Here is a 21,974-nt window from a genome sequence, read left to right on the forward strand (position 1 = left end):
TGAGCTCCAATAAGCTCCATCTAGCGACATTAAGACGTCCGGTTTCGCTTTTCTACGTTTTCGCGGCTTCAAAGTACAGATAAAACGATAGGGCTGGGAGTTTCTGTAGACAGTCACAGTTCACTAGGGTTCAGGCTTGTAGCATTTCAGCTAGCTATCAACCAGCCGTCGATTTTTTTGCATCAGTCAATCGTTTTCGTGAGAATATGCGTGAGCAGACTTTAAATCAACAGCGAAGATAAGCGGAAATTGTTTTATAAAAACAGTTTGCTATGGCATTCAAATCCGGAATTGAGTGAATGAGCTAGCTGCTGCTAGCTAGCTAACTACTACTGTACATTAGCGAGGTTGGGCTAGCTAGCCAGATCATTTAGTAGCTAGCTAGTTTTTAGTAGATTAAAAATGTTGAACTAACAATTTAACTTTTCAGTGATGATGTCTAATAAATACTTGCTTACAGGTAGTTAGCCACGTACCCAGTAGCTAGTACAACTTCGCCAGCCAATTACAGAGTTGTTTACCTGTGTATTTTTGATCAAACATCATAAGAGAAAGTCTTATAAAATAATAAATGGCTGGTTTGGTGGCAGTGACCACCCGTCGAATGCCTATGGGCATACGGACATTCAGTGAATTGCTAGAAGTCGCTACATTTGGCACAAATCGGTCGACTACAGTGGGGTCTAGAGTGCGACTGAAACAACCAATCAGGTGAGCGAGTGGGGAGATCGATGAGGTGATGATGTGGAAGTCACAAAATACAGTAGTATATCTTCTGGGTATCTTGTTGAATTTCTACTGTAACATTGTATACGTTCATAACAACTGTTTTGCAAACAGGTGCAGTTTAAAGTAGGTCTTTTGTAAATCAAAGTTGTTAGTTGCATGCAATGTAGTCTTAACTTCGGTGGGTTGACTGTTGACTCTTGGCCCTACAGATATGTGACATCATGTGGCATCTTAATGACCAGAAGCCCAAGAGTTCTTTGTAATTCGGCTTGGAGGACAACTCACATTCCCCCTAGCAGAACCTTCATTAGTCTGACCAACAAGAGGAAACAGTATTCAGAACGAAGAATCATTGGGTATGTAGAGATTGCTTCTACATCTAAGGTTCAGAGGATACGGCAAAATGCTGATGTATTCACATCAAAACATCCCCTTGCACTGCAGTCTTATGAAATGTCCCATATCACATTACACGAGAACAAACATGAGGGACATAGACTGTTTACTTTGTAACAGTTTTGTTCCTGTCAACTTCAATAACAGCATTTCACAATTAAGCTGTACACTGTACGTACATATTAGTAATTACTGCACACCAAAATGAAGATTTTCATCATTCAGAATGATGGAAATATTATACTGATATTGCAATTCTCCTATAATTGATGTATTAAAGGGTTTAGACATTTTATGCTATGCATGGTCTTATCGCTCCTTGTGTCCTCTGTTTTATCACCAGGTTCTCAATGCACGAGATGTACGATGTGGTAGCCAATGTGGATGATTACAAGCACTTTGTGCCATGGTGTAAGAAATCTCAGACTATCATGAAGAGGGCCAGCCATGCTAAAGCCAATCTGGAAGTAGGATTCCCCCCTATAGTTGAGAGATATACCTCTATGATCACCAACGTGCGCCCTCATTTAGTCAAGGTTTGTAAGACCTGTAAATTCCATGCATGTACATTGTTAGTAAATTTGAAACATGCAAGACACTGTGTCATGACTAGACTATGTTCTTGATGGTGAATTTCTTTTCCAAAATAAGGTAGCTGCATTGCATCCCATGTCTCTCTCACTGTCTCTCCATCTGTTTACCTGCTCCTTAGGCTATATGCACAGATGGCAAACTCTTCAACCACTTGGAGACAATTTGGCGCTTCAGCCCTGGAATACCTGGGTATCCCAGAACCTGTACTGTTGACTTCTCTGTAAGTGACTCATTTGAAACACCAATACAGTAATGTGTAGCATTCAAACAGAACCTCAAATGCAAACAAAAATTAAGAAAAAATCTTGTCATTAAGGGCTCACTGTTATCATTCCATCTCTACCTTTTCTTCTGCAGATATCCTTTGAGTTTCGCTCTTTGCTGCACTCCCAGTTAGCTACAGTTTTCTTTGATGAGGTTGTGAAGCAAATGGTTGTCGCCTTCGAGCACCGAGCTTCCACAAAGTTCGGCCCAGAGACGAGAATTCCCAGAGAACACATGTTCCATGAAGTACACCAAACGTGAGCCTGCCTATGAGAAACCCATGACCATAGGAGGACTGTTTTGGAGGACTGTTTTGGGACGCTGTTGCGGTATATGGATCTCCATATTGTCTCCTGAGGACCCCAGTTTACCTGCATGTTAAAGAAGACCTATTCTTTCTGGATTCTTATGACTTTCTCCCATTATGTAATGCAGAGCCTGATATTTAATGAAGCAAGCTTTTATTCCATTCTTATACAGAAAATGTAATGAAGTGTGCTTTATTTTAGTTTGGGGTGTGGCTTTATTGGTAGTGGATTCATGGGATTTGTAAGGTAACTGAACATCATATCTTTTGGTCATTTGAATGCCACACTGTTGCTTCTATTGCTTTAGTAAGTATCCAGGTTTGCCTGCAAGTCATATTGAAATGTACAAACTATTTGATTTATGGATGGAGTTTTATCTGGTTTCTATCATGCCCATAGATTCAGATGTTGAATCTTTCATTTGTGTAATTAGTAATCTGGTCATAGGAACATTTTAAAAATGTTGACCTAAGGTGTTGTTTGCTTGTTACCAACGTACCTTTACTTTTCAGACAAAGTTGTCTGCCAGCTGTATAGTAAGGGAGGTTAGAAGGGACAAACATCATTTTTTCTTTGAGTTACTGGTTTGCTTCAGAAACTCCACATATTGCACTTTTCAATAGCCACAATGTTGCACAATTCAGAACTACCTACTTACAACATACATATTGTACATTTTTACCAGTTTTATTTTATTTTGACAGGGTTATTTTCACACCCTCTACAGAGTCAATGAAATCAAGTATGTATTTATACAGCGCTTGGTATCACAGGAATGTTTATTGGGGGAAATATATTTTTAAAGTATTAAATGAGAACTTGAATTTGTTATTATAAAGAAATCTTGAGATATCATGAACTGTACATATGGATTATGTAAAAGTAATTGTTAACAGGTTTCAGGATGATTTATGAACTGAGAAACACTGGGTTTAGAGGGAGTTCAATTGTACTGTATATGTGAATGCACTTCAGTTCCTTTTACACAATCAAATAGGGTTTTAGCATTGGAGTTTGTCTTAAATGTTGGACATCAAATGAGACTGACCTTCGAAAGGCCTTACCCTACACAAATCTAGTTTGGATGGTTATTTACCAAAAGTGAAAACATTGAATTTATCTTGGTTTTAAGGGGATGTTTCACCCTTTTTAACATTCTAGAAAGTATCTAAGTAAGCAAAATAAGTACTTAAAAATGGTCTGAGGTAAGTGTTAAACCAAGCAGATTTAATTAAAAATATATATATATTGGAGATGGATTTCTAAACCATTGTCCTTGAATATTCCCAATTTGCCTTATACATTCTATTGGCTTGTTTCATTTGAATCCATCAGCCATTTTAACTGTTCAGTGCTTCCCTTTATTTACCCTTATGTATTTTTGTCTGTTTAAATAAACATTTAAATTAAAAGCCTACTGTATGTCAACTACAACCTTCATGTCGTCTTCAATATCAGGACATTCGGTCGGTTTGTGTTTTAATTACATGGAAATATAAATGGGCAGATTAAGCACAAGAATATTGAAGTTGTTCAAAATACACACCTGCGTGGTTCAAGCCCTATATTTCATCCCAGTATAGAAGGTTATCTTAATTATGTATGTATCCTGACTTGCGCTGTTCCTGTAACTCCAGAATTAAGTAGCTGTACAGTAGAGGAGCATTACGACTTGACCAGGCCAAAGGGGAGCAGAAACCTGAGTGCAGTGGTGACTAGAACGCTATTAATACCAACTAAGACACCCTTGGAATAGACTCCAGGCAGCTAACACACATACAGTACTGTACACGGCATGCACTGAATAACATGGTTTTGAACCTCAATCTCAAATCACTGCAAAAATGTGATTTAGAATTTCTATTTGAGTCAAAACAATGGAATTGTGCTTCGAGTTTAGCAGTCTGGAGTTCTGTTGTTGATACATGAGCTTCAAGTTTTCAGAATTGTGTGCAGTTCCATTTTTTGTGTGTAAACAATGGAGAAAAACTGTAAAAGCACACCAGAGTAATATCAATGCTGGGCCTGTGACAAGTCAACTGTGGAGTCCTATCGTAGGAAGTATGGTGGTTGTTGCAGTTATGATGAATAAGAATTGCATTGATGAATCAATGAATTAATATTTTGGCACTGTGTGCCTTCGTCAGGAAGTTGCAGTAATAATAACAGACAACGATATTTGTTAATAAAAACATTTATTGGACTTTTTTTAAATTTTATTTTCCATTTTCTCTCCCACATACACTGTACACTCCTACATTACAAAGTTCAAATGTTTCCTCCACTTTACAATGATCTCACATAAGATTTCTCTTTAAACCAGAATAACCTGAGGTTTGTTTGAACAGGATCAAATACAGGACACACTTTAAAACCTAAAATACATACACACTCCTATGTGGGAAGAAATCAGCTAGAAGCATTTTGAAAAGAGACTAAACTGACAGTGTGATGGGGCAATTTGAAGAATATTGAAAACAAAACAAATTGAATACCCCAGAGGGTAGAGGCGGGCCCTATGTCCCCAACTGGAGTGTATTGGATATGGTCTGCATTGAAATAGACTATTACAAACATGTAAGGCCCTCTTCCTAGACCTGAGAACAACCTTACCAGTAAGCCAAGCAAGTCTCCCAACCTGTAGAATAAGAACAATGCAGTTCACAACAAACATGAGATTACTTGGTATTTCTTCTTTCTTATGTATACTTCCTTCATGGGCAGTTGGACAAGTAAAACCAGCACAACTCAAATGACATTCATTTTGCGGTGAAAAGGGATAATGTTGCACATTACACATTCTCATGACAAGTTGATGAAGTTTAATTTGTATAAGCTAAGATTCTTTAACCAACAGTTACAGGTCTGCTAGATTTCAAATGCATTGGAAAACAGTGATATCTTACCCTGTTGATCAACAATACCTCCCTTCCCAGGAGAACATATAAAGCTATTGCTGAAGCACTGTACAAGCAATCTGCAGAGTATTCTGATTATCAGAGGTGCCATTGGTTGGTGAACACTGGCATAAAGAGGTGGAGGTGAAATAAGTGAACTTGTCCTTTATTGATAATGGTGTGAAGTCATTGATGAAAGGTGCAGTACCTTATTACAAACCTACATACATTGCATACTGTACATATTCTTCCTGCTAGGCCTGATGAGTGGTTATATTACAGAAGGACTTTCCTGCCATGGAGTGTCTCTTTTTAGTTTTTTTCTTTTTTAGTTTTCTTTTTTTACAAAGTTAGGATTCTGCCATTTACACAGAATGCCCCAGCTTCTACAACGAAAAATTGGACTTGAAGAATTTTGAATTCTTTACAAAACCAAGCTTAAATATCTCAGACACGACTACCATGGCTCAGTCTCAAAAGAAGGAAAATATCACCTAGTGTCACTGAAAATGAACCAAGTACTTAATGTTTTTATAAGTGTACTGTATCTTTACAATCCCCTGCCCTTCCATACTCCTCCCCCCCCCCCTTTGTTCTTCCTTGCGTTCCTCCTCATTCCAATCTTCATGTTTACCCGGACTTGGACCCCACAAGGGTCATGAGTCCGTCCGTGCTCATTGACTTGGGGCGTTCCAAGGGGAAACCCAGCGCCCTGCTCCACACCAGCTGGGCCAGCACCCCCAGGGCTCGGGACACACCGAACAGCACAGTATAGTAGTTCATCTCTGACATGCCATAATACTGTAAGGATGAGAAGGAGAGGTGTTAATGATTGCGTCACAGCAAAAAGTAAGAAAGTGGTTATAGTGCTATGTAGAGTATTTAATATGGGGTATTTTGGGAGGGTTGAGGAGAGCAACAGTGCATTAGGAGAGAAAGAGGTTAGATCCATTTACAGAGTCTCCTAGTCTGGTTGAAGTGTTCCCAAAATGCCAACCCTATCCTCCTGCATCTCCACCACTCACCTGGAGCAGCACTCCACTGTGTGCGTCCACGTTGGGCCAGGGGTTCTTGGCCTTGCCCTGCTCCAGCAGAACATTGGGTACTATCTTGTAGAGCTGAGCCACCAGTTTGAACATGGGGTCGTCAGGCAGGTGCTTGAGGGCAAACTCGCGTTGGCAGGTATAACGTGGGTCTGTCTTCCTCAAGACAGCGTGGCCATAGCCTGGCACCACCTGGGGAGAAAAAAGTAGGTCAAAAGGTAAGTCTGTCTGACATTGCTACTGAGATACATCCATACAAGGCTTCTCATTTTGTTCACTAAAAGCCTATCCTGGAGGAAATAATTGTCTGACGTTATACAAGGCTTCTCATTTGGACCTGTAATTGAACAGACTTCCAGTTACAGATTGAGAAGTTCCCCTTTTGTTTCTTATGGAACCCATCTCCTCCTAACACTGGACCAGCTTGTCCTGCCCCCCATATCCAGTCCACTCACCCTTCCAGACTTGAGTGTGTTCCAGATATAGTCCCTCATCTTCTCGTCAGACACCTCTCCTCCCATCTCCTCCTGCAGAGCGGTCAGCCACACCAGAACCTCCTACAGGGGTCACAGAGTCAGAGATCAGATAGGCTCACCAAGAGTTAGGTAGAAATCCTCCTAGAAGTGGTTAAGATTCACATGAACATCCATACACACCTGGTTAGCCAGCCCGTGAAGGGGCCCAGCGAGTCCATTCATGGCTGCACTGAAGGACAGGTAAGGGTCAGACAGGGCACTGCCCACTAAGTGACTGGTGTGAGCACTCACGTTACCACCCTCATGGTCACTGTAGCAAGAGAGAAAAACAGAATTAGTGAATTAACTGCAATTGAATATGTGCAATAATATCCAATGCTCTAACTAGATAAATAGTAGCTCCACTTTGACCTTCATAGCACCTTCAACTATTGACTACACACACACTGACCTGTGAATGGTGAGGTACAGCCGCATAAGCTCAGTGAACTGTGCGTCGCTGTATCCCAGCATGTTGGTGAAGTTGTGGGACCAGTCCAGACTGGAGTCGATGGCACCGATGCTACTGCCCTCGCGGTAAAGGTTCCGGTAAATCTTGGCCGCTACGCAGGGCAGCTTAGCAATCAGATCCATGGAGTCTTCATAGACAAACTGAGAGAAATGACGATTGCCTTAGACTCACGGCACAATCCAAGAAGGTAACACTTTTTGGAGATAAGTCAATTCATCCGTACCATTACCACCATCTCTGCTTATTATAAGACGGTTTCCCTGAACTCACCTCCCAGTACTTTGCCTTGTTGACTCCCTCGGAGTAGGCCCTGGCGAAACTACTCTCGCTGTTCAGAGCCGTAATGGCGGCACTGAACTGAGACATGGGGTGCAGGTTCGTGGGGAAGTTATCCAACATAGTGACCACATGGGAGGGAAGAGCTGCACGCTTGGCCCACTCCTTAGACAACCAGTTCACCTGGGAAAATACACATTTGCAGGGTTGGTGGGGAAAACCACTCAAAGACTTACCAGAGCTGTATTTACCAAATGTTTCAGGTAATGTAAACTAAAGGAACGAGAAAAATCTTTGCATGAAAAACACCACGTCACGACCAGAAATGGATTATCCATGGATTAATGCTCAAGCACTATTGTCGGTTGTAAAGCTTAATGTTGAGGTTTATGACACACAGCCTATGTTGCAGGCCATTTATAGTGTATGACCCCTTTTATGTCAATTGGTATGTTTTGTGCTCAAATGTTCTCTCTCTCTACCATCATGGGATGCAATGTTTTTTATCAACAGCTAAGATGTTGGCTGCTCCCTCTCAAAACAAAAGATCTTTTGGTCCTATGTATTCTTTAGCACTCACCTGTTCCTCTGTGGGCACCTGACCTGTCATAAGCAGCCAGAAAAGCCCCTCGGGCAGAGGCTCCTGACCACCCGGAGCCTTGGGTAACAGCTCCTGGCATTCTGGAATACTGTAGCCCCGGAAACGAATTCCCTAAAAAGAGAGACACTTGAATATTTAGTGTTAATAGATCTGTTATATTCAAAAGTGACATTACAACAACCATAAGACTTCTTTCCAAAACATACAATCACACAGAGTACATTTAAAAGAGATTTCATTAAACAACCAAAATAGAGAGGCTCAATTCCCATACTGTGCCGAGCTATGCCACGTGTGCAGAGATTTTAGTTTATTCTCCCAGATGAATGCAAGTCTTGGGTCTCCCACTGAACAACTCACCTCATCAGCGTCCAGCACTGAGGTCTCATACACCAGGCCCTTCATACCTCTCATCCCACCATAGACCTGTAAACACACACACACACACACACACACACACACACACACACACACACACACACACACACACACACACACACACACACACACACACACACAGCGCTCAGTCTCTTTTGCCATTTGTTTTAACTACAAGCCAACATTTTATATAACTACCATATTACACACTATAACAAATATTAAAAGGCACTATTGGGATGTAGCCTATTCGTGGTCGATTTTCTGATGAAAGTTTCACTGAACTTACCATGTCCACAGTAATCTGGCCGATGTTGGTTTTTCCATATTGCTGTTTAAAGCTCTTGATCCTACTCTGTTCTTTAGGGATAAGATCTGACAGCACATCTCTCAGGTTCTGCAATGGAACAAGGAGGTAAACAATAAATCACAATTGAAAGAAAACTGAAGCAGCCCTCAGATATCAGGGCCACTCATCACATAATTTTTGTGTTGCTAGGTATACCAAGTGTAGCCTAAATTACAATTGTCACAAGTGAAGCCTAAAGAGAGAGGTTCAGCCAGAGTACTTACTGATGATGAAGAGGCATTTCTGGAAGCCACAAAGAGACAGGCTAGACTCTGAAAATAACAAAAAGAGGTTGTGTCAGGAGAGAGGCAATCAGTCAAACGAGGCAGTAACATGGAGGTTATCAAAAGGTAAAGGCTTCACATTTCAACAATTCAGAAGAGCTGTAGTCCTCACTGTGAAACACCAGTAATCCATAATATGCTGCAAAGTATCTCTAGACATTGTCAGCCTACATCTTACCGTTGACTAGGGAGAACAGATTGGAGACATTGATGTTGTGCTGCATCAAATTTCAATGCATACAGGTATTCACATCTTCAGACAGGTTTGGCCTGGACATCTAAAAATCGAATCAGTGAGAATCACTCACTGATCACTAACTATTGAGGACATGTATGGGATATCTTAGAAAAATTAACCTTGATGCAGAATATAATGAGATCTGACCTTGGCACACAGACCTCGGCCTTTCCAGAAATAAGACATTGACATTGCTTATCCCTGGAGACAATTTCACTGTATGCTGACTATGCTCTGTTCCATCTAATCAAGCATATCTGGTCTTCCTTGCATAATGAAGTGAGATGCCTTTTCTGGGGGTGTTAGAATCAAAGACATTCTATAATTTCACTCCCACCATGTGGTGGCACTGAAAACTGTGGCTCTACAGACAGTTAATACTCTCTCAATCTCTCTACAATGCATCGCATGTACACTAACTAGTTAGTATCTACTCAGAATAGAGTTTTACCAGAGTATTACCAGTTACTTACTCAACTAAGTTCTATGAGACAATGAATGTTGTCATCATGGCACACATACACACAGCCATTAATGCAATAAAATGGCTAAGTTGGCCAACAAATGATGTGATAGCTAGGAAAATAATATGGAAAGTATGGAGTCTGTGGTTGTACTGCACGCTAGCTAAGTAGCAAGCTAGCTAGCTGGTTAACTAGGAACGTTGCTAACCTGATATAAAAATAATAGTTAGTTATTTTGCATTCGAATATTGATATTTTATCGCTGAAATTACACATCTACTTGGGGGGCGTAGACATCGACTAGGGACGTTATTGGACTGGGCCTATAGTGTCTTTAGCTAGCTAACTAACTAACTAGCAGATAGATAGCAAGCTAGCTAGCTCAATGCTAGCTTTCCTGGCGGGTAGCTAAGTAGCTAGTTAGCCAAAGTTTTAGCTTACTATGGCATGCGGGACAATGCCAGTCAGCGCCCCCCCCCCCCCCCCAAGTATTATCTCCCTTATCGGCCTTACCTTTGAATTCAAGAGCCTCGGGGCAAACCTGCAGGCGTTCAGTAGGGACATGGTGGATGTGAGGGGGTTGTCTTGGTAGATAAATATTAACCCAATGTACTGGTAAATTTCCCCAGTACCTCGATGAAGGTGCCCCTCCTGGTTCTAGCGGCGTAAGTGAAGGTTGAGAGAGATGAACAGGCCTACAAAGGGGATTGGCTGGGAACAAGCGTGGTTTGGGTGACGCTAATAATCTGCCTACTGTCTGTGCATGTCTGAATATGGTTCCAAAAAAATATGGAAAATGCATTAGAAAATAAGCGTGTTTGTCTCAAACAAAAATGTGTTACACATCATGGACTCTATATTGCTTGTCAATTAAAACATGGACTCTTGGTGAATGTTGTACAAATATATATTTCAATCAAAGTAAGAAAACAGATGAGTGACAACAGATGCAGAGCATAAATTTGGGGGTGGAATTTGGAAATTACTCAATTAGTCGGAGAACAATTAGAAGGAGTGAAGGGTGCTGGAGAATATGTAACCAAGCATTACATCATTCACATGATACAGGAAATCAAGGCTATAGCTGACGGGAAAATGTAATACTTTAGGTATAAAATATAGTATGCAACTTAATAGTTCCACCCCTACCACCCAGCTTCAATAGTGTTGCATGGGAACTCTTGAAATCATCCAGCACGATAAAATCAATGAATGGCTTGCATGAAATTTCATTGGCACCATAACAACCAAAACACAATTGTCTTATAAAAAAAGATAAATCTCTACTCATCAAAGATGTTGGTTATGGATAAAGACTGACTCATGAAAAACACCATTGTATTCAGCAATATACACACGATTGTTCTTTCAGTTGAAGTCTGGACAGAAAGGCACCAACAGAACATATAACAAAGGTGATGTCATGATGAGTACTCTTAAAGACCCCCCCCCCCCCCCCCCCCCCCAGTCAAAATCAAACAGTAGTAGTTTCCCAATAAGTTATACCTTGTTCATGTGCCTTGTGGTTGATAAGGCAGATGTAGGGTGCTCAGGTCTACAATCCTCACTTTTCCTCATTCTAATAACACAGACAGAGGTAAGCACCTGGTGATAGGGCTATGCTAGGTCATGCCCATCTTTACTATGGTCTGAAGGTAGCTGTTGTGCAGAGCTGGCTGGGTGTAGAGCAGGGTGGAGTCAGAGCTCATCATGATGCATTTGCAGAGCGTGGTCACAAAGGTCTGCAGAGAAAAATGAATGATTGAGACATTACCCACCAAAGCAGCATCTGAAAATACAATACAACGTATCCCGACACCCCTTCTCTTTGCATTGCATCTTGTTATTGCTACTTTACTCCATAAAACAACATAACACCTGGCATGGAATGTAAAAGTCATTTAATGCTTTATGCTGCATTGGTCTAAATGCTTTTATTCTCCTAAGTCGATATGCTTTGAGTCATGTAAAAGATTGGCATACCTGTCCTCTTGCTGCAGAGTTTGTCTTTGACGTTATCTGTCTCATGGGCAAAGAATTCAATTATCTCGTCTTCATTTTGTTCAGCAATTGTCTCACACTGGAGGGAACAGATAAAGGTGTAAAGTATATGAGTGAGATAAGGAACTCTGCTTTATTACAATATTGTAGTGCAGTTTCACTGACTTCCATGCCACAGTATCAACAAAGGTTACCTTAAAAGTGAGAGGGATGAATGTTGACAATATTAACATGATAACAGTACATGACATCATTATCATTCACCATACAAAATGGATACCCACAGCATATTTCAGACTGGACGTGACTCTAGAATCCAGTTTAGCCTCCGAGAGGTCCATGGCTTTGCCGTCACGAGATGTGACTCTTTCGTAGGTCTTCCTGCTGGTGGTGGGGTCCACACGTTCTCCATAATCTTTCATATTCTCACACACCTCCTCCATCAGTTCCAGGAGGTTACCCTCAGAGCGGGCAAGGGGGACCTGGGAGCACAAACACCATGAATGTATGATGAAAGTTTCCCTATTGAAAGAATCATTGTAGTCTGATAAATAATGTATTTGAAGTGATGTAATATAATTCCATCTGACACATACAACTTTGAATAAATGCAAATAGTGTGACCATAGCATGGACAAATAATGTACAGTAATTCAATCTGAGGATAACTGGTCAAACACCCAGAGGCTATAACGAACCCCTTACTTCTTTAATAGACTGGCTACCATCTGGATTGATCCTAAAGGATCCTGCCTGGATCATTTTCTTGGGATCCACCTGGGATATGGCCCACTCCATCTCATCCACTAAAGCCCTGCATGCTGATGAAAAATTAGGGGAAATTATTATTATTCAAAGGTTTGAGGACCACAGACACTGCAAAACAGTGAGACATGCGCAGTCATAGGCACAAAGGGAAAGAAGGGATGAAAGAAGCAACTCAAAAACCTACCCCCACATTTGATATCCTGGCCTTGCCTGGCTCCTTGGCTGTGGCTTATGAGGAGAGGTATCACACACAGGACAAATAAATGCAAAGGATTCATCATCTTCATCTAAATGGGACAAAGGTGTAGCAGAGCTCAATTAGACAATCATATCATAAATAAAACCGCATAAAAGTGATGGGTTTCAGTGGCTAGCCGATCAAAGTTCTAGCTGTCAAATACGCTGCACATAGATTCGCCCAAGTGGGCAACACTTTTGTGAACAAATCAACAGCTCACTCCAAATTCAGGAGCTGTAGCTAAATAAATGAATGGAAAATCCCCAACCATACATACGAGAGAGCTCTAAAAGAAATCTGCACAGTCCCTGTGGCTTAAGCGATGTCATAAACTACTTTCAATGGTCAGTGTTCATTATTTCAGTTACCTGTTATTTATCAATTTCAGCCACCGCTACAAACTTGCATTCATTCCACGCTGTCCTTTCGCATTCGGTAAAATCTGGTGACGTAAGCAACGACACGCTACCAAAAGGTGTCCGAGTTTATGCCAGAAATCACAAGGCCCAACACACATTTGATCAGATATTTGATGATAACCCCATTTCATATCTTATTGCATGATGAATCACAGAAACAGAAATCATGGAAATGTGTTTTTGCAGCAATTCTATATTGTATAGTTATATACATAGCTGTCTTTTTATTTGCCTGTTTACATATGTGCACTCATTGCACTGAAATGCAGTTGGGGACAGATCTCTCAAATCTTCTTTTGAAACATGCTTTTCAATGCTTTTGAAATCGTGGTAATATGGAGGATACACTCGGTCTAAGAATGCAATTATTTACTCAACAAAAAAGAGCAGAACATTTTGTTCAAAAACATTTCTGCATTTTAAATTTCTCTCATGCAAAAAAACCCCAATAGAAGTCTTATCTACTAACAGCATTCATTGTGTAGGAAAAATGCAGCAATGGAAAGAAAGGTTCTGGAGTAATTCTTCTCTCAAGGTGTCAGGGAAACATTCAGTCATCCTCTTGTCCCTCTGTCGGCTTTCGGTTGGGGATAGGACCCATGCAGTCCTGGAGGTACTGAGTAAGGACAAGTTGAAGATGTTGAACACTGTGGCTGTGTCTCAGAATGTGGCCCTCGTCAGGGTAAACCTGCAGGGAGTAGTTGGCCTTTGCCACCACGAGACGTTCAATGAGCTCTGCAGTATGCTGAAAGTGGACCTTTGCTGCAAGACATTGGCACCCCCAAAACAGAGCATAAGATTTAAGTAATCCCAGTATGCATGTAGAAAAATACATATTTTGAATTGTTTATCAGCTCTCACCATCTGCAGTTCCATGTAAAATGAGAAAAGTATTGTCCCTCAGTCTTAAGACATCATCCAGCACAGAGGCAGCCTGAGGAGACACATTTAGGTCTTTTCATAATGAAGAACTTAATAATCGGACCAACTGGAAATCCTATGGGTTTATATCAAGGGCTTAGTGTAAGTGGGTTATTTATAACCTACAGTAGTAACAATTGGGACACACTTTGAGCACACAATCAGCTGATATTATTTATGTCTTTAAAATCTATATTGTATGAAATGTATCTTAATTGTATCTTAATTTAAATGTATCCCTCCTCAGATCTGTGAGTGCATCGCTTTTCTACTTTAATATTGAACTTTAAAAACAGGATCAAGACAAATAACCCCAAAAAATAGACAAATTGTGCTCAACTGATACAGTATAGAAGGTGGGTGATGCTCTCATAAAGCCCACTGTGAACAAAACGCCCAGATCAAAACCCTTACTGACAGCATAGAAGCTCTCCTCATTGGCTGGAAGACCCAGGTATCTCTCTGAGAAAGCAGCATCTATGACAAATGACAAATAATTTATGAATGAACCACAAGATGTCCAAAAAGTAGGAAATTAATTGTGAACTATTTAGAATTGTGATCACAGTGAACAAGAATGGAATATCAAGTAAGAGGATGACCTCTGTCAACTGATACATGTAGTTTTCCTCTTCATGAAAACAAAGATAAATCTAAGTTTAAATTTAACATAGTTGGTTTAAGCAAAAAATACATGTATTGTTATACACTGTTGTATAAAAAACTATTGAATAAAAATATATGATAAAAAAAAGAGCAACAATGATTTAGGTGACGCACTGTAGATTTTAAAGTCTGTAATGGGAGCCATCACTGCAGCACACTTGAATACTTTGTTGGTTGCTGCCATCATCTTTAGTGCGAGAAGTCCACCAAATGCCTGATGAAAAGAATATGAAGCATGCACATGAATATAGGCACGTACACACATCAGTGATGACCAGTATACTAACACACTGCACAATAAAAGTAGCAACTGACAGTAAAAATGCCACACAATACCTTTCCATATAGTGCAATCCTTCTGTGGTCAATGTAGGGCAATTCCATCAACCACCTACAACAGAGAATGCATTCATATTTTGTTGTGCTTTACACTCTTTACAGATGGATTGAATCTGGTTTTCTGTGAAAGCACCACAGTTAAACAGGATTTGTGCTGCTCAAATGTTCAGTTTCTGTTATGTTTGTAATGTTCAGATGTTTCAATGTTTCCACAACTGGTCTGCAGGCAGTAAAAGCGTCATCATTGACACTGTGACTCACTCTGCCGTGCTCAGCTGGTCTTTCACTTTCTGGGAGATAAGTTTCCTGGGGTCAAGGCTAGGGGACCTCAGGCCTCGTGCCGCCCCACTCCTGCTCTCCACCCAGGCCAGAGCCACTCCATGGATATTAGAGAGAACCTGGGGCCAGTCCAGAGAGAACCTGTCTGTGACTGCATGAGTACCAGGAGCTTCATCCCTACGAGAGAAAGATGTCTGGGTGATTTTTTGCTTTTAGTTTTAATCGTGTTTTGCTATGAGACGCCTTTGTGTGAAACCTGTTTCATTGTTTTAAAATGAAAGATATTTCCTCAAACTGTATGTCCATGTGTCTCTGTCAATGTCTTATATTATGAGGAATATTTTCATGTCTGCTTTCCTGTTTTGTCAACCTCACACAATGATAAGGAGAGGGTGCAGGCCTTCTTCATATCCATGTGGTAAGGCCAGCTTGAGATGAACATCTGCAATATGAACATCAGAGTTGGGCTCATGTTATGGCTACATGTGGCTAAATCCACAATAAGAGTGAGAGTGATTTCCCCGGTGTGTACAGTACAGTAGGCCTACCATGGTGGTCAGCTGTGAGGTTTCTGTAGTATGTGAATGGGAGCCGTTTGCCCTCCAGGGCCTGAGACAAAGGCTTGTTTTCCTCCAGCACTGTGTAGCCTGAGAGAACAACAGTGGGAATATATTTACATAGCTGGATGTACAAATAGTCATTCCAGTGTTCAGGGATAACAGCTGTAAACATTGTATGGAATCTAAAAATCAACCTCTTCATGAAACAATCAGACAAATATGGTTATTTATAAATACTTATAAATAAGTAATGCACTTTGTATAGGGAGTAGATAGTCCAGGAGCATTCAATGTAATTTGTCCAATGTTGCTCTAGCTGTGTGCAATGTATACAACACTGCACCACTTCTGAGTCCATTTGTTCAGACGAATATATAGCTCAACATCTCCATCTAGTGGACACACTGTGTAAAATGGAACATGAAAATCCTGAAAAAAAATGTGCTTACTGAAATGTTCGCTTGTGCTGTGAACAGTCACTCTGGGAATTCCAGGACCTAAAGTACAACAAAGAACACACAAAAGATTTTCTCGAAGAGTGTGTGTGTGTGTGTGTGTGTGTGTGTGTGTGTGTGTGTGTGTGTGTGTGTGTGTGTGTGTGTGTGTGTGTGTGTGTGTGTGTGTGTGTGTGTGTGTGTGTGTGACATAAAGACATAAAGAAAGATAAGGAGATATATACATATATTTACCCAAGCAGTGAAGAATAAACCGACTTAGACTGGGGTTGAACTGTGGTTTGTAGAAGCTACAGGTCTCCTTAATGGAACAGGTAAGACAGTGTCTTTGGGAGGAACCCCAGAGGTTCACACTGAGAGAGAGGGCGAAATAAAAACATTCAGGTGTTGTACTTTCTAAACATTTATTTGAACCAAAGCATTATTACAGGGTATTACAAATGCAGGTCTACCTGTACAGATGTCTGCTGTATTTGGATTCCTCAGTGCTGACGAAGAATCTATTAACAGAGGGAACCATGTCAGGCTGTGGGTGGGGGTTATGATGGGGTTAAACATAGATATGTCAGATATTGATGCTGGTGATTATAGGACTGGCTTTCACAGATTGATGGCAAATTGTGCATCACAATAAAGTATGATGAGTATATTTCCCATGATGTGGCGGGGTGACCTGCCCTCCTACATTTTCTCTGCGTCTTCATCCAGGCCACAGAGTGATGTGACATCCCAGTGTCCTGATGTCAGGAACCGTGGAGATATGGGGGAGGACAATGGCTACAGAGAGAAAGAGAAACAGAACGTGTGTGCGTGTGCGCGAGAGAGATGAGACAAACTAAAAGAGAGAACGAGAAATTAAGAGACCACAGGTAGACTGAGGGAGAGAGAGATGGACAGGGAGAGACAGGGAACGAGCTGGACTGGAGGGGGTATTGTGATTGTAAAAGAGGGCAGACAGAGAGACTGACAAAGGGCAAATTAGATAAAGCCAGATATTGATGAAATACCAATCTGACCTGAGCAGGCAGGACAGCTATGTGTCGATACTCTTCTTGTCCCCCTTGCATGGCAGGAAGAGTGACATACAACACAGATCCATCTCTAGAGAAGAGGGGTGTCTCCTGTTGGTGAAAGACAGCAATTACCACAATTATCAGAATCAGAATCAGAATACTTTTATTTAGTATATTGGCACATACAGGAAATTGACTTGGTGAGGTTGGTGCATGGGACAGAAAAAACTATATATAAGCAAAATATTAACAAAAAATTTACAGAATAGCAAAATATTAACAAAATATCTGACATCAAATTATCATTTTACCACCTCACATAGAGGGCATTGTGCCAAAACACAACAGGGCTTCACATTTCTCATTATCATTTGTGAATAATGTCTTTTATTGGGAGATTATTGGTCTTTGCTTTAGTGAGTAGTAGGACTTTTTTTTAACATACCTGTGGCTGACCTATCCAGACATTCATGGGCATTTTGCTTTTCTGTAGGAGGGTTGCAAGAAAAAATGAATTATGTTGTTTCTTACAGTCCTTCAGCGATATTAGATTTATCAGACTATTCATCATTCATAATGTAAAATGATGTAAACCGATTGCCTCAATCAAAGCACCACATTAAAAAAAGATACAACCACAGTATGATGGATTATTTTCCATAGTGCTGGTTGGACTTTGCCCACCTGTGAGCAGAGCCCAGTAGTGGCCTCACACACAGAGAGGATGGAATGGTTCTGGACCCGGTTTAACCAGCGCACCGCCAGCCTGGTCCCACTGACCCACTTCACCATGGAGAGGTAATGACCCCTGGATACACAAGAAACAGACAGGGGTAAAAGAGCTCATGCACAAGGAGGAACTACCCTGGCTGGGTGCTACACATTATTGATGGAAGGTACCTCTAAACAATATAAAGCACTTTGAGTTGGATAACAGCACTACAGTATACTGTAGAAATACATATTGTATTTAAAAAATATATATATTTTATATATATATATAAAAACTTATAATGTTATAAACGCAGGTCGTAAACCTGTTCTTCAGTGAGACTGGAGGGGTCATTCTCAGAGTGTGAGCTGGACTGAAGACATTCACCACGTAGAGAGAAACAGCTGGGATATTAGCTCCTGCCTGCGTGGAGCGCACATCGAAACATGAAGATCAAATAATCACAAATAAATTCTTGACCTCAAATTCATCATAATGACATTCACCCCAAAACAGTATTTGGAAAGGCTAACTGCAGAGATCATCGGTTGCGTCATAATTGTGTTGTTCACCTTTGGGTATGGATAGAATGCTCCGGAAGGGTAGGCTCCTCCAGTCAAATGAGGGATCTCCACTAAGGGCGTGGCTGTGTTGTTTATGGACAGGTATGCCAGTCGGACTCCATCTCCAGACCACCAGTAGGCAGGATAAGCATGGAGGATCTCCTCTGCCAACAGAGGAGAGGTAACAGAACAGGTGTCGATGGGTTAACCCCTATGAAATGTATCTATTCTCAGTGAAGAGGAGTTTTATTTTTCCACAAGAGAACTACACTTTCTAAGTCAGGCATATTCAAACACAACAATATATCAAATGTATTGTGTAGTAGTAGTAGTAGCAGCAGCAGCAGCAGCAGCAACAGCAGGACAGAAGAAGAGAGAAGTAGTCTCTCTCTTACCCTCATATGTCCAGTCTGACAAGCCATTGATGACAGACCCACTGCCAGTGAAGGTGAGATGCACAGGGCTGCTGTACACACCTGGCTGGTAGTAGATGTTATTCTGAAAGATGTAGATCTGCCAAAATAACAAACAGAACCTATGAAGTCACTGGAAACACACATACACATACGTGACCCACTGATGCCGCAGGGCTTTACCAGTTGATTTCCATGCGGACCCCAGGCAGCGTACTGCAGAGCAGATGGCTTCACCTTATGTGGATTTAGCTCAAGGAAACCCCTGGGAAACACATGCAAATGCACACACACGCAAACAAACACACATACACGCACACACACACACACACACACACATACACACACACACACAAACAAATGACTTGGCCTGTTATGCATAGTAATCAATTTGCTTTTTTGGACCGATTGCACACTATTGTAATCAATTACAAATGTACTGTAACACCTACCCAGTCCCCACACTGTAAATGGCGTAGGAGGCTGAAAACGATTTTGAGAACATCTGTTGAGGGCAGAGGTAAGAAAAATACAATCAAATCAATTACAACAGACTTTCCTGAAATTACCCTCCGATAAGCCTGCCAGTTCAAAGATCTTACAACAATGGTAAACATTTTGGAGTGATATAGTGGACATCCAAAATTTAAACTCCAACTAGATCTTCATTAAACTTTGGGAGCATAACAATTTACAGAATTATTTTTTCTATTTTAACCACCTTAGAATCAGAATGAAATCTTGAGTATGGATATACAGTATATACTTTATATCATGTATATATAAGAACAGCTTCTTGTTGTCGTCAACAAATACACTGCTATCTTTACTCACCGGATGGATGTTGTACGCCAGTAGAATGTATCTTTGATCAGGTGACACCTGAAACGTTGTGTCCTTCAGATTCTTTAAAAAAATACATACAAAATGTAAATGCATATAAAAGTGGGAGTGGGAGTGATGATTTTTCAAATACAACTTGACACTGATGGGACCATGGCTATGTATGATAAAGTACATCCACCAACCACAAAGCAAAATCAGTCAGTCAATCAATCACCCAGCACTCCTGTTGTATGTGCTGGACGCACTCACTAGGATCTTGCCGTCCAGTAGAGAGATGGTGAGGTTCTCACTCAGGCTATGTTTGAGTATATGACCCTCCCTAGTGCGAAAGGCCACCTCGTCATCTGAAGGTGGGAGACAGAAATGATTGAGCAGCTAGTTGCCTATAGGTGTTTAAGTCAGGAGTGGGTGGTCCCGAAGAATTAGTTCACTGTTTATCTGGAGTGAAGCTAAGGTGCATATCTGAATGTCACCACCAGCATGTATTAATAAAGAACTATGAACCATAAATCATTCCACACTCATGTCAAGTAATAACTTTGACAGCAACAAACCTGTGTGGACTGTTTAATGATTTGTGATTACTTGATGAGCTGAGCTCTGCATGTGAACAGTAGCGTTCTAAAACGAATCATGTTAATTAAATAATATGGACCTCCTGCAAAGGAAGCAGAAGCCACTAGGTATTCAAGAAGTGGGTAGCCTCTCAAACAAATACCAAACATTCAAGGCTTGACGAATGTTTCATAGACATAAATACAGTATATCACACAACGGCTCTTCTTACCATTGAGCCAGGTCACATAGAGGTCATGAACTTTAAACTCCTCTTTCTCAAGGTCCTCCAGAGTGAGACGAGTTTGCTGGAAGAGAAGAGACACATCTGCAACAAAAACAGACAGGGAGAGAGCGAGAGAGAGAGATGACGCCATTTATAGTACTGTACATTATAAACAAAGATGTATAATTTTGGGGCACTGTGGCAAGCTTCTCCTTGTGATGTTCTTTCTGGCTTACCGGGAGTGATTAGGACGACAAAGAGGATGAACACAGATATGATCATCAGGATTACCATCAATGCTATCGCAATAGCTTTCCAATGATATGGGGGACCATTGTAGACCACACCATTCTGAAAGATGTGGTAGGAAAAAACACATACACACACAGTAGCATTGTCAGGTAGACCAGTACTATTAACAGATTAACATCTGATTTGAACTTTAAGTAAGTTTAACTTTTAACAAAATAGGTTTAGTTGCACTACTACTAATTGATAAGAAGTTTGTTTAACTGGGTCATTAACACCACAACAGACAAAATAAATCACAAAGGACTTGTAAAAAGTTATCTGTGACACCTAATTAAGTGTAGTTAAAATTAGAAGCACTGTTGGGTATCATCCATGTCAATTAATGTGATCAAACGCTTCACTGAATAACCCTGAGACCCAGTGTGGATTTATCATAATAATTGTGCCTTAGATAATGGGAGTCAGAGTAGATAAGGAGAACCTGACATATCAGATTTCCCTTGTGAAGAGAGAAGTTATATTCTCTCTAATTAAGACACAGTTATGTGCTACAGTGATGGAGGGTGAAAGTTTAAACAATTATAACGAGAGATATACTGTATATATTTTTTTTAACAAATAACTAAACAAGTCGGAAACTTTCTCTGAGAATCAAGATGCATTGATGCAGTGGTAAACTTTAGACCAATAGATAAAAAGCATGAAAGAAAATGTTTAGATGCAAAAAAGTCTGCCAACAAGTAAAGGTCACCTACACAACAACATCTAGAAGGGCCCAAAAGAACAACACACAGATATTATGTGCAAAATACTGTACAGTTGTCTGCAGGTGTATGCACATGACTAGCTTGTAAAATATGGTCTTTTAGAGACAAATTACACTTAAATGTAATGTAATATGATTAAACATGATAAACACACACCACTCATAACTATAAGT

The 21,974-nt window shown here is 40.6% G+C and overlaps 4 protein-coding genes across 4 annotated transcripts; 1 reads left to right on the plus strand and 3 right to left on the minus strand.

Annotated features, from left to right (window-relative positions):
* Positions 1–140: 140 nt before the first annotated feature.
* On the plus strand, positions 141–3,146 carry LOC310803298 (coenzyme Q-binding protein COQ10 homolog A, mitochondrial-like). The gene is made up of 5 exons (XM_083668029.1): positions 141–711; positions 939–1,085; positions 1,469–1,661; positions 1,838–1,939; positions 2,077–3,146. The coding sequence occupies exons 1-5, from the start codon at positions 572–574 to the stop codon at positions 2,242–2,244; spliced, it is 750 nt and encodes a 249-aa protein (XP_083524155.1). The 5' UTR covers positions 141–571; the 3' UTR covers positions 2,245–3,146.
* A 1,323-nt stretch (positions 3,147–4,469) lies between these two features.
* Positions 4,470–10,473, minus strand: LOC310804058 (citrate synthase, mitochondrial-like). The gene is made up of 11 exons (XM_083669146.1): positions 10,322–10,473; positions 9,047–9,094; positions 8,763–8,870; positions 8,456–8,521; positions 8,075–8,206; positions 7,489–7,677; positions 7,159–7,358; positions 6,888–7,017; positions 6,687–6,788; positions 6,214–6,423; positions 4,470–5,989 (listed from the first exon to the last, which is right to left on the minus strand). The coding sequence occupies exons 1-11, from the start codon at positions 10,370–10,372 to the stop codon at positions 5,819–5,821; spliced, it is 1,407 nt and encodes a 468-aa protein (XP_083525272.1). The 5' UTR covers positions 10,373–10,473; the 3' UTR covers positions 4,470–5,818.
* Positions 10,474–10,703: 230 nt separating this feature from the next.
* Positions 10,704–13,257, minus strand: cnpy2 (canopy FGF signaling regulator 2). The gene is made up of 6 exons (XM_083668124.1): positions 13,184–13,257; positions 12,762–12,864; positions 12,515–12,630; positions 12,094–12,291; positions 11,792–11,888; positions 10,704–11,550 (listed from the first exon to the last, which is right to left on the minus strand). The coding sequence occupies exons 2-6, from the start codon at positions 12,862–12,864 to the stop codon at positions 11,507–11,509; spliced, it is 558 nt and encodes a 185-aa protein (XP_083524250.1). The 5' UTR covers positions 13,184–13,257; the 3' UTR covers positions 10,704–11,506.
* Positions 13,258–13,784: 527 nt separating this feature from the next.
* On the minus strand, positions 13,785–21,076 carry LOC310803647 (inactive dipeptidyl peptidase 10-like; the record flags this gene model as incomplete). The annotated part of the gene is made up of 22 exons (XM_083668501.1): positions 13,785–13,996; positions 14,096–14,168; positions 14,502–14,632; positions 14,936–15,035; positions 15,158–15,212; positions 15,422–15,616; positions 15,815–15,881; positions 15,988–16,086; positions 16,689–16,780; positions 16,907–16,954; positions 17,140–17,231; positions 17,471–17,575; positions 18,152–18,275; positions 18,505–18,602; positions 18,752–18,906; positions 19,138–19,255; positions 19,339–19,420; positions 19,608–19,660; positions 19,990–20,061; positions 20,251–20,345; positions 20,789–20,884; positions 21,019–21,076. 22 exons carry the CDS (start codon positions 21,074–21,076, stop codon positions 13,785–13,787), a joined length of 2,220 nt encoding a protein of 739 aa, XP_083524627.1.
* Between the last annotated feature and the right edge of the window lie 898 nt (positions 21,077–21,974).

This window comes from Argentina silus (assembly GCF_951799395.1).
Source record: "Argentina silus genome assembly, chromosome: 4".
NCBI lineage: Eukaryota > Metazoa > Chordata > Actinopteri > Argentiniformes > Argentinidae > Argentina > Argentina silus.

Bases quoted from the DNA above. Each gene is read 5' to 3' on its own strand.
- cnpy2 (XM_083668124.1), bottom strand. From the start codon at position 12,864: ATGAAGATGATGAATCCTTTGCATTTATTTGTCCTGTGTGTGATACCT. The intron at 12,631-12,761 runs GTAGGTTTTTGA...ATTTTTCATCAG, and splicing joins CCAGGATATCAAATGTGGGG to CATGCAGGGCTTTAGTGGAT. The intron at 11,551-11,791 runs GTATGCCAATCT...TTTTCTCTGCAG, and splicing joins ACTCTGCAGCAAGAGGACAG to ACCTTTGTGACCACGCTCTG.
- LOC310804058 (XM_083669146.1), bottom strand. From the start codon at position 10,372: ATGTCCCTACTGAACGCCTGCAGGTTTGCCCCGAGGCTCTTGAATTCA. The intron at 8,871-9,046 runs GTAAGTACTCTG...GTTCCATTGCAG, and splicing joins GAAATGCCTCTTCATCATCA to AACCTGAGAGATGTGCTGTC. The intron at 6,424-6,686 runs GTGAGTGGACTG...TTTTCTCCCCAG, and splicing joins ACACACTCAAGTCTGGAAGG to GTGGTGCCAGGCTATGGCCA.
- LOC310803298 (XM_083668029.1), top strand. From the start codon at position 572: ATGGCTGGTTTGGTGGCAGTGACCACCCGTCGAATGCCTATGGGCATA. The intron at 1,662-1,837 runs GTTTGTAAGACC...CCTGCTCCTTAG, and splicing joins TGCGCCCTCATTTAGTCAAG to GCTATATGCACAGATGGCAA. The intron at 1,940-2,076 runs GTAAGTGACTCA...TTTCTTCTGCAG, and splicing joins CCTGTACTGTTGACTTCTCT to ATATCCTTTGAGTTTCGCTC.